General features: G+C 37.6%; 1 protein-coding gene across 1 annotated transcript in view; it reads left to right on the forward strand.

Moving 5' to 3' along the window:
* The first annotated feature begins 380 nt into the window (after positions 1–380).
* LOC131069107 (uncharacterized) overlaps positions 381–12609 on the forward strand; it is a 98970-nt gene continuing 86741 nt past the window's right edge. The window contains exons 1-2 of the mRNA XM_059218142.1: positions 381–1326; positions 1446–2095. Coding sequence (XP_059074125.1) covers positions 1496–2095 — 600 coding nt within the window. The 5' untranslated portion in view covers positions 381–1326; positions 1446–1495. The remainder of the gene's footprint in view (positions 1327–1445; positions 2096–12609) is intronic.

The following is a 12609-nucleotide window of genomic DNA, read 5'->3' on the forward strand; positions in this document are numbered from 1 at the left end:
ATTTTGGGCACATAAGATCAATTAAGTAAAATCTTTTTTAATTTTGTAATATACTTTTTGATTTTATAATATAAAATTGACCTATAATTTTAAATAGTTTTTTTTTTTTGATTTAAAGATTACCATCTAATAGATTCTACAAACTTACCACATTAATTAACCATTTTACACCATCTACACATTCACAAATTTAATACTATATACTTGAAATATTTATTTGAATTCCACACATTTCTTATAGCATTTGAGCATGGATTCTCAATCTCAACCATCGGCTAGGGTAAATTTAATATCATGTTTATTTAATTAATTTATGTAATACATTTCTTTTCTTTCAACTACTCAATTGGGAATGTAAACATATACCGTTTTAATTTGGTGAACGCCAAATTAAAACGCGTGCAAGCTGTTGACAAGCATGAGGCTTTAAACTACTTAGTTGGAATTTGCTCTTTAGAAATGTCTCCCTGTAATCTTTCAGTTTGATCAAGTTAGCCTGCTTGAAACTGAAACTGAAATCCACGAGCACGCTTCTTGTTTTCGAATTGCATTGGCCCACAAACATATGATAGACCCATCTTCATTTTTTCAATTCTTGCAGACGAACGCTAGTTGATCCGAAACAGATGTGGTTTAAAGCAAATAAAGAGCGAGCTCTCTTTTTACGATGTGTCGCTTCAATGACCCAGACATCAAATGTTTGTAGATAGCTAATGCCGCGTAGACAATCAGGGTAAGTACACTGCTATAGCTGAGCAAAATTTTAAGGTCAGTTAAATCTCACTCCACGAAATATTGCATTAAGCGAGAAATTTCTTTAATTGGTTCTTGGGGCACTAAGTTTCCGAGATCATGCACTATAAATTGGAGCATTCGATGTGTTCAAGGAGAAAACATATTGCAGAATTGTGGGAATGAGATGAAACAGAGATTGCTGCAGAGTTCAACTAATCTTTGTTAGCAGACTCGATTGAGTATTGTGGGTTTTGCTGACCTGTGGGTTTTGCTGACTATTTACCTCGTGAAATAGCATTTTTAATCAAATAGGTGGGTAATTTGAGAAAAGAATTATATACCTCGACTTTAGGTTAGTGAAATGCCTTTTGATTATCACAAGGTGGGGTACAAGTGCTGGTCTTACTAGGTTGGACAATTGGAACAAATGGGCACAACAAGGTCAGACAGGTTTTGATCATTTTCTGCATTGAGTGGAGCTAGACCTATCAGAAGGTGTGTGGGCCTTTGCGATTTATCAAACGGTGTGTGCTAGATCAAGAAGCTACTGCGCTAAAAGAGGATCGTTTAATGCGGTTTTGTCATAGCCAGGCAAGTTTGGATCGGGCCTAAGTGGAGTTTTGAATGCTAAATCAAGCACTAAGTGGGATTCATTTGTGTATGTGTTTTTTGGCTTTGCTATGTGATGAGCTCAGTTGAATCTATTTCAGGGGCGAATTTAGGCCTGCGGTATCAGTGAAAAATTAATCTAGTTTTAGTGATGGGTCTCAATCCAGCTGATTTAAGAGGGGATGCCCCTGATTCGACCATGGTCAGAGAAGCTCCGTTGGAAGGTAATGATGCTGGTGCCCAAGAGTTAGGATCCTCTGCTTGGAGGGGCGATGGATCTCTTGCTAGAGGAAGCGGATATCCCGTAAAGCGGTTTCCTCACACAGATAACCAGAAAACTGATTCAAACGGGTTACATTCAGACAGTAATAGCATGCAGTCTGGGTGGAGGAGCAAATCTCATTTGTTCAAAAGTAAAGGAGAGAAAGGTGATGGTGGTTGTTTTAGTTTGAAACGAAGATCGTTGGTTTTAAGCATATTGATATCCATAGTTGTAGCATGTTTTCTGATAGAGACGATGCTACAGAACTCCATGTCAGTTCTTTTTAGGCATACAGAATTCTTTCCAGGTCTTACAGGGGAAGTCCTTGGCAGATTTGGAGAGAGAAGGCCGTTAGCTGAACAGTTATTGTTTGGGGCGCATGTTAGATTTGTTCCATCGAAGCTTGAAGAACGATTCATGAGTCATAGAAGCATTGATGAATTGCGTGAGCAAATGAGAAATCCCAACCGTCCTCCACAACTAGCAATAGTAAGTATGCTTGGTTTCTGGCTTTGTATGTTCTATGTTTAGGAAATAAATGAGCAGTTTGCATGCCAAAGGTGTAAGATTCACCTCTATTCTAAAGAGTCCCTACTCTCACCGGAACTAGCAAAATCAAGTGGAAGCTTAACATTTCAATGTGTCATAGTCTTGAGCTGATTGAAATAGTTGCTGCAAGTCTAGCTTGGCAGAATTCAAGATGTAGTTATACAAAGTTGACAGAAGACGTCACAATCAAGACACTTTATCAGGATACTTTATCAGGACAATCTTTGGATTTTTATACAGAACGTCACAATCAATACACTTTATCAGGATAATCTTTGGATTAGAAACTTAGCTTGACAGAATTTATAAAGAATCATCATAGGAAACATAGGATCCTGTATTTTACTTTTTGAAAGGATCTGATTGAAAAAGCAAGATAGCCCTGTAATACAGAAATTCATGTTGTAGTAAATACACTTAGAGGGGAGCTATAAAATAATACATTATCCGCCTTTGTTTTCTGTGCAAAGCATGTTAGAAATGAGTTTCGCATACAACATGCAATGAAATGATCTGTTATTTCCTTACAGAAAGTGACATTGATGTTTCCATGTAAATAGTTTCTTCTTAAAAGCATGGAATGGTTTCTGCAATAATCTAGCGGCATATGATGTCAGAGATAGCTTACAACTTGTATCTTGTTATGACAAGTTTTTTGTTATGTCTATAATCATACAAACAAGAGTCTAATAATTAGAATGATAAAATAAAAATAGAATATTGGCAATTCTATTTAGACCTAGGGGTCTGTGATCCATCAGCTGCTATACTTGCTAAACCAACATATCAAGGGAAGAGTTATGACTCTTATGACTTCTACAAACCTCATAGGTAAGACCCCCCTTAAGGTTGGCTACATTGACATCCAATGCCAACAATTTTTGTATAGTGGCTTGCACATGTTTCCACTTCCATGATAGGCTCCCCCAAGTTTCTAGGATGGGGACGACAGGACGTGTTAGTAGTATGAGGTTTTTTTTTGGACATTTTTAAGGGGACGACTATTAAAAAAATAGGGAAATTAAAAAAAATATAAAGACATTTCAAATATTCATATCATAATTTTGACAAAGCATCCATCATAGACACTATAGAAGTTTAATGCATAACATCAGACATGAATTGAGATTTCACATGAGAATTGACAAACAAATTAACAAAATTTAAATGCTTTCAATGTCAATGTGCATACATGCTATATAAGAATTATAACAAAATGACCAAAGGCCGCAAGTTTCAACTATAAAATCACAAAAATGTAGAAAATATATGACTGCCCCTAATCAGCAGATGCATTTGTTAGGTTTGTAACAAAATTGGAGCTTGAGTCTGGGTCACTACCACTATGAGGGGCTGCCTCAAACAATAGAACACCAACAAATCCCTTTTGTGTCTCCTCATCAATTTGTATAGCATCTTTTGGATCAACATTCCAATTTGAGGTTGGAGTTTGGCAATATTGAGGGGATTGTCGATCTTGTAGCAGCAAGGCACTATGTATGGCCACCAACTTCTTTGATTGTCTAGAGCTAGGGTTGTTCTTCTTGATTGACTCGATGAAGCTATATGTGGACTGATTCCTCTTTGTAGTAAAGGAACTAACAACATATGAGAGGAGATGAGTGGCAAGTATTCTCAAGTTAAGTGCATCCTTGCCATGCCACATCTACCATCCAATAGGGTCAATTTAACCTAATGTAGCTCTATCCATCCTTGCCTTTGGTTTTGTGCAAGGCTGGACCACAAAGATTGACAAATGCAAGCCATGTGTGCGAAGTAAACCAAATTTTTCATAAGTGTACAATTTTCAAAGGGCCTTCTTGAGCTCTTTTTTCACCTCTTCATCATGAAGTGGAGGCACTCTTCCAGGCTTAGTTACATATTATTTGGGATTTAGAGAATAGGCTGCCATGTGAAGTAGGATGTTCATTGTGTTCCACTATCGCATCACAATGGGCTTTATATGCTCCTCATGAAATTTCAAAGTAGAATCCCTGTGATGAATTGTTTGCTTCATCTTCCCAAACATGTTATCAATGGTCTCATAAATGGCTAGGTTTCACACTTTTTCCTTCCTAATGTAGCTCTATCCATCCTTACCTTTGGTTTTGTGCAAGGCTGGACCACAAAGATTGACAAATGCAAGCCATGTGTGCGAAGTAAAGCAAATTTTTCCTAAGTGTACAATTTTCAAAGGGCCTTCATGAGCTCTTTTTTCACCTCTTCATCATGAAGTGGAGGCACTCTTCCAGGCTTAGCTACATATTATTTGGGATTTAGAGAATAGGCTGCCATGTGAAGTAGGATGTTCGTTGTGTTCCACTATCGCATCACAATGGGCCTTAGATGCTCCTCATAAAATTTCAAGGTAGGATCCCTGTAATGAATTGTTTGCTTCATCTTCCCAAACATGTTATCAATGGTCGCATAAATGGCTAGGTTTCACACTTTTTCCTTTAGGTGTGCTTGCCTTTGACCATCTACCCCACTTTGAATTAACCACCATTAATTGTAAAGCCTTACAAACCTCAAGCATCCTGTCTAACAAAATGAAATAGTTGGATTTCTAGTATCCATTGACTTGAGGAATTCCTTCCTTGAAAAAGTCCTTAATGAAGCAAGTGAAGTGTGATGGTTGCAAATGAACATTTGCACATCTCTAGCCTTGACCTTGTTAAATTTTGATCAGTTTTAGCAAGCAGGTAATTTTCAATTTTTATGAGTACTTAGATCACAATCTGATATCAGTGGAGACTATGTGAATATATGAAATCCGAACCATAAGGAGCAGATGCAAATTTGATCTGTTGAATGTATATTCGAATTAGCTGAGTAACTATATAGGTTCATATTGCTGTGTGTATACCGATGTGCTATGTGTTCTTCAATATGCCAAGTTTACGTGTCTATGAATTCTCTGAATAATATGATCTGCCTGCTGTATATTATTCACGTCCTTTTTCTATTCCTATATATCCTTTCTAAGGAAGACGCATAATACTTGTATACACACCCGATGGCTTTCTTCAGAAAGTCGTGATTCTAGACTAAACCCGATGGCTATCACTAACCTTAATCGGTTGCAAACCGATTCATAAGCACAATCGGAATCATACACAAACCGATAACAAATACAATCGGTCATGTAATATAATTATAATAGCAAATCGGTAAGTACGGATTCAATCATAGCTGATTGGATAATTAATCTGTAAATTAAATACAAGAATAAAAAGCATCAAATGAATTGAATACAAATGTCTAAGGCCGATAGGCCAATTAGACATTTGTGTTAGCTAGGTTGGTTAGAGGAATCCGACCGTAGCTATAATATCATCAACACTCCCTCTTAGCTAGGGAGGAATCCTTCTTAACCTCTATAAGTCAGATCACCTCATCGTGATGACTAACACAATTATCACACATGTGTATGAAAGAAGCTTATTACCTCATCGTGATAACATATCACCTCATCGTGATATTAACCATCATGGCTGCACCCATGGATGGTGTAAGAATAGATATCACCTCATCGTGATATCAACCATCATGGCATATCCATAGATATCACCTCATGTGATATCAACCATTATGGCATATCCATAGATATCACCTCACGTGATATCCACCATTTTGGTTTATCCATAGATATCACCTCACGTAATATCAATCATTATGGTGAGATCGTCACCTCACAATAATGGTGAGATGTACAAGTGTTCATCATTGTGAAATCGTCACTTCACAATGATATTCACCATGGCCCATCCAGAGGGTAAACACACAAGTACTAGAAAATCATCACGGACTCTCTCACGTGATGTTGTCATGGCATCACACACGTGACATCCACCATGAACAATATTGGAGGGTGTAGATAAGGGCTTTCACCTTAAGTCTCTCTCAAAGAGAAATGCATTAACAAGAGTTTACACTTGAAACATCTTATAAAGAGAAGAATACATTAGTATAAAAATATAAATGAATCAATGATGCTGAGACTCAATCTCAGCTAGGGCTTAATTTTCCACCATACCAAGCTTACCTCGAAAGTACACAACTTTATTTTGGGGAGAGGTTTGGTGAGAGTGTTTGCTGTCTGCTCATCAATACTAATGTATCTTAACTGAATAGCATTCGTTTGCACTATGTCTCTAACATAGTGATACTTGATCTCCACATGTTTTGACCTATCATGGAATGCAAGGTTGGAGTCTGCATCACTCCAAGCTCACCAAGTATCATGAAGCTTAATCCCATGAATCATAGTCCTCTGACTGCTATAATTTCCTGATCACTAGAGAAACCATCTTGACATGGTCTACTCCCTGTGAACCAATATGACCAAGATCCTCGGATGTCAACTGAAGCAGATCCTTTGATGTCAACTGAAGCAGATCCTTTGATGTCAACTGAAGCAGATCCTCTAGCTGCTCCCTCTGTCACGGAAGCATGCCCTGCTCACATGGTCCCAATTATGGAAGGTATCTTGCTCCAAGAGACTCTCATCATCTGGCACATGATTATTTGTTCAATGATCACAACATTGTTCATAGGAGCAGTTTCATGTACACAAATGTACTTGTCTGATTTCACAGTAACATGAGTTAATGTAATAAACTGTAGATTTATCCCCAGGCTCCATATGTTGGTGATCTTGCCCTTTCTTTTGCAGCAGTATCTAGCTTTATAAGACTCCTGGTAGCCAAAATTGCTTCAAGGACCAGCTCAAGAGATACTTTGGCAAACAGTATTCGGGTGGCAATGGAGGCAGTATCCCTCGCTTCTTTGATGAGTATTTAGTATCAGATTCAGGCATGGAAATTCATTATATATGGCGCAGGTGAACAACAACAGAGAATGCTTTGTAACAACCACGTTGTATGGAGCTTTGGAATACTGGTCCATGGTACTCTTGCCATGTGTTGGTAAATGGAATATGAGTAAACCAATAACAACATTTCCTAATTCTCCGTTATGATTACCAAGAATTGTCGGCTTCTCAAGGGACTTATATCTATGAACGCCTTCTTTTCATCAGTAATATCTTGCCTTCAGATTCCATTCTGTCGAACCTACTCCTGGAGGCTTGCCCGTGTGTGTTATTACCGTCCACATTGATATTCCTTTTGACCTAGCAAGCACACCAATATATAATTCTGACAAGCAACTGGAAATCAATGGTCACAGAGAGTGAACTCCCATTATGGATATCGATGACCCACCAATCAATATAATATGTGTATAGATTACAGTCTTATAATCACTTGGATTGCAACTTCCAATTATCGCCGCATGATCAGTTACAGACTCCACTAACTATCAGTGTTTGGATACCCACCTTGACTCTCCGCAGAGGATATCTTTGGCAACGCACTTATATTTGATGATTGTCTGCGGTCTCAATTCTACATAGATTCATAACATACAGTTCCCCCTTTCAGACTGTTTCAGATAAGACGATATAACTTGTGTTCCCAGGTGCAAGCAACAGAGCCCTGGAGACGATGGTAGTCTGATTCACTGCTTATTCAATTGGCTTAATTGTTGTTGGTGTCCCCTAACATGCATGTGCCTGGTATGCAATCCTCTGATGTCGATGGTGATATTCGTGGCCTGCTGCCTATAACTATCTCGTCCTTATTTCCTTAGCACCTCTTTCTTGATCTATTTGATATACTAATGAACCGATGCTTTAAAACTCCGACTTTGCCTGTCAAAGCTAAGGCAATGACTATTCATGTCGGCTTGTCCTTATATCAGCGTATCGTTCTGTAACTCCTACTTTGGTCTGTTTCTGCGAATGCTTCAATCCGTACACCGTATATTTCTACCCAATTTTCAACTTCATTCACGGGTCAGGAATAATCAGCACCGCCAATATAGACCAAGGCCGCACTCAATGGTTTCGTCAGGAAGATGTCCGTGCTTGTGAGATATTTAATCCAAATACCATTCAATTCTTTGCAAATTAAATACCAAACATTAGAAGTGGCACATCCACATCTTAGTTATTCCCAGTAGAGAAGTCTGATTTTCCCCACCAATTATTATGTTCCATGGCAATAAGAAGGAAGCCCCGATTCCAATATTATTATTTATTATATTCACCCAGCTTAGCAGATTTAACATCTGGCAGTCTTAATTAATCTCCACAACGATATTAATCAACCAACCTTTCAATATCACAAAGGCTCAAGTGTTCACACCTCCGGCAAAGAATATCTTTCAAACAATTTATCACTCAGTAACAGAAAATAATAATCGGCCAATACACGAGCTAATCCCACGACTCTAGGAAATATTGCAGTATTATAAGGTTGCCAATCTTTTATATTACTCCACATCTGCAAATGTCTTTGTTTCTGATGTTCATATTGGGATGGTCAATTTCCTTTAATGATCGATTCCCTGTTCTCTTCCGTTAGATGTTCCCGGGTTTTGTACCCGCTCTGATATCATGTTAAATTTTGATCAGTTTTAGCAAGCAGGTAATTTTCAATTTTTATGAGTACTTAGATCACAATCTGTTATCAGTGGATACTATGTGAATATATGAAATCCGAACCATAAGGAGCAGATGCAAATTCAATCTGTTGAATGTATAGTCAAATTAGCTGAGTGACTATATAGGTTCGTTTTGCTGTGTATATAGGTTCGTTTGGCTTTCTTCAGAAAGTCGTGATTCTAGACTAAACCCGATGGCTATCACTAACCCTAATTGGTTGCAAACCGATTCATTAAGACAAACCGATAACAAATACAATCGGTCATGTAATATAATTATAATAGCAAATCGGTAAGTATGGATTCAATCATAGTTGATTGGATAATTGATCTGTAAATTAAATACAAGAATAAAAAGCATCAAATGAATTGAATACAAATGTCTAAGGCCGATAGGCCAATTAGACATTTGGGTTAGCTAGGTTGGTCAGAGGAATCCAACCGTAGATTAATATCATCAACAGACCTCGCCTTCACTCAATTATCTTCCCAATGTCCTTCAAGGTATTGTTCAATCCGTGAATACAAAATGGGGTCAAAAAATGTGCTTATAAGCACCCTCCACCATCAAGCCAGCTAACTTACACACACGGGCTGAATTGTCACTACCTATAAAACGTTAGATGCTCCAACCATTTCTATGGTTCTTTCAAAATTTGAAATTGGAAGTTTGCAATCTTCCTCTTTGCTGAACAATCAATAGCTCTTAGAAAATAAGAGCCAGCTGAACTTGTGACAATAATATCGATGAGTGATGGATATTTGATATTAGTCCACCCATCCATGATGATGGAGCATCCGTCCCTTATCTGAGTTTGTCTCATCTCTTCCATCAACACTCACCTTGGAATATTCTCTATGAAAGAGCATGGTGTGTAGCTTATGTTCTTCAGGTGGGACAAATGAGGGACCAACAACTATCACATCTTTGAACATTTGTTTAAAACTGGGTGAACCTGCCACATGAAATGGTATTGCAAAAGCATATAAATACTTAGCAATAGAAGAATCAGCCACATCTTATGATTGTATGTTAACCATATTTGCAACACTAGTAGTTCTCTTTTCCCCCTGTTAGTAGTAGAACCCTCTCCTCCTTGAATTCTAACAGCCATGGACCATGTAGGCAATGACACACTAGGTTGCAAACTCTCCAATGGGATTCTCTTTTTTTTTGCCTCCCTTCCATATGCAATCTAGTTGCCTCAGCCTTCTCTACTGAAGTTATAGTTTCACTAACTTTCACCCTTGTCTACCTATCCACAAAAGATGACAATAAACTCCAGTATAGCTGCCCCTGTAGTCTATTTTGAACAAACGACATAGCCATTTAGTGTCCCCCTCAAAGTTGTGTCTTATCTTTGTTTATTTGTGATGCAAATTGTAAGAGAGGTTTCTTGGGGTTAAATGAGCCTTTTCAATAGGTTTTGAGGAGTGTAATGTTCCCACTTCGAAATATAATTTAATAATAAATAATGATAATAATATTAAAATACAAAAGAATGAAAATAAAATTTAAATTAAAATATAAAATAATATAGTTAAATATAATTAAAATTTAATTAAGTTAATGAATGGTCAAAAGACATGGAAGGAAAAGTTGTGACTCCCTCAAACATAATTTATAAAAGGGAGAAGAGAACCTCATTTGAGAAGGGGGAGAATTTGGGAATCAGAAGTGCAGATCTGATTTAATAAGAAGGGCAGATCTGAATGTGAAAGGTTGTGTCCCTTTCAAAGGGCAGAAATAATGAAGAGTTGCATTCTTCCAAAAGCTGCTAATGATGAAAGGGTGTGTCTCTTGCCAAAGGGCATATATGATGAAGAGGTGTGACCTCTCCCCCACATTGGAGTATATAAAGTGGAGGAGTTTTCATTTGAGAAGGAAGGATCCATGGAATTAAACAAAATATCTGAAGCATTAAAAGCAGATTTAGGAGCAGACCTAAATCAGAATTATAAGAAAATCTGGAAGAATGATATGAACAATTATCAAAGAGATCAGAACACATACAAATCTGCAAACAATAATAAAGTAGGCATCAAAGGACAAGAAGAGCAAACATTAAATCAATAACTAGAGAATCAGACCTGATAGAATAGAAAGGATTCTCATACACATATATATATCTGAGTATAGGCAGCAGATCAGATTGATATAAACAGGCTAACAGCAGACTTGTGTATATAAAGAGGGAAACAACATTGAATTGAATCTGTCCAAATTACCACAGCAGACCAAAAATACATAACCTGCAATAATTCTACAAGTATATTAGGCAAGATTTAGTGTCCTCCCAAAAGGGGACATTACAAGGAGTTTGGAAGGACATTCAAATGGGTTTGTATTTGCTGGCCCTGCTACACTCCCATTCCTTGAAGAACACCCAGTGGTGTTCATACTTGTATGAGTTCTAACTCTACATTTTTTTTGCTTTTGAATTTCAACCTCGTCACTAATCACTGCTGGTCATGATTTTTTTCCTTAAGAATTTAAAAGAGATCTGCAAGTTTAAATAGAAGAAAAATAAAATCAGAATGCCCTTCCTATGTATTAAAAAAATTGAAAAAATATTCAATAAATTTGAAAGAACAAATTTTCGAGGAGAAGTTTACCTCAAATGTAGTGGATTTGATGTCCTAGTGCTTTCTTTCAGCTATTGTTCTCACCCTTTTTTCACTGTTGCTCTTCTCATGCTGCTCTTCTACACAAGTTTGGAAATGTTAAAATGAGATATTTTTTTCGTTTTTGGTTGTTTTGAAGGATGGATTAGGTTTATATGTTATTTAAAGGGGTGTGGGGTCCTTTTGAGTCATTTGGGACAGTCCTGTGTCATAGGGGATGGCTTGCTGTCCCCGAATGTGCCCTGTCCAATCTGAGACATTCTAGAAACGTTTTACCTTTCTTTTTGGAAGGGGATGGATGATTGCTTTTTAGACTAACTACAACAAAGATGAAGTCTTGCACAAGAAGTTTGGAGTGGACATTTTTTTAGGAGGAAATTTTAATCAGATCAGGGGCTGGACATAGTTTATCTGAGCCGCAACCATAAAGCATAAAGTTGTTCGAGGCAGAGAAAAATCTGGTAGTCCTCCCCGGGACTGCTAGGTTTGTACCTTTGAGCCCCTCATTTGTTGGTATTATGGATGACTTCGTCATTTGTTGCATTGGTTTTGTCATTGATGTCAACACTTATCTTTCTGGAGGTCTACATTGTTGATTTGGCACTTTGGTTATATCGGTTTGTTGAACCGGCACATTGTGGTCCCGGTGTGGATATTGGCTTATGCACAGTCACCGGTACATGTTTCACCGGCAGCTCAGGAAGTTGATGATGACTTGTTATCATCTGGAGATCATTTGGTTATGTCGAAGACATGGATTGGATGTTTGCATTTGGTGTTTTGCGTATTGGATTGATCGGGTTCACATGTTTGCCTTAACCGACAGATAGGTCTAGGTTATGAACCGGCATATGATATCATGTTCCAGATCAGCACAACACGATTTGGAAATGATTTATTGATTGGATAATGTGTAAATGTATTGAGGCCGACATATTGTATTGCACCAAGGCCTATTTTGTAATTGATTTAAATGTAATATCTTTTAGGAGCCGACCTAATGATGAAGTCTTAGGTTTTGTATAAATAATTGTAAGATCTTATTTGCAAGAAGTATGCGTACATGTTGAGATCATTGTGAAGAGCGAAAATTAGTAGATCCTTGTGCGAATCACACAGATATCATCTAAAAGTTGAAGGAAGGTTGTTAAAGGTTATGAAGGTGTTTGGTCCTCATGCTCAGAGCTTAAACCGGTACTGAATCCAGCATTGAAGATGTTAAATTGAAGCAGTACATTGTTATTGGATTTAACCATCCAATTGTTTAGTTAGTGTGACTCTTATTTTGTGATTGAGCAGTGAGCTCTAGGCGGTTGGCCTTT

The sequence above is a fragment of the Cryptomeria japonica genome, chromosome 1, assembly GCF_030272615.1.
Source record: "Cryptomeria japonica chromosome 1, Sugi_1.0, whole genome shotgun sequence".
NCBI classification, from domain to species: Eukaryota; Viridiplantae; Streptophyta; class Pinopsida; order Cupressales; family Cupressaceae; genus Cryptomeria; species Cryptomeria japonica.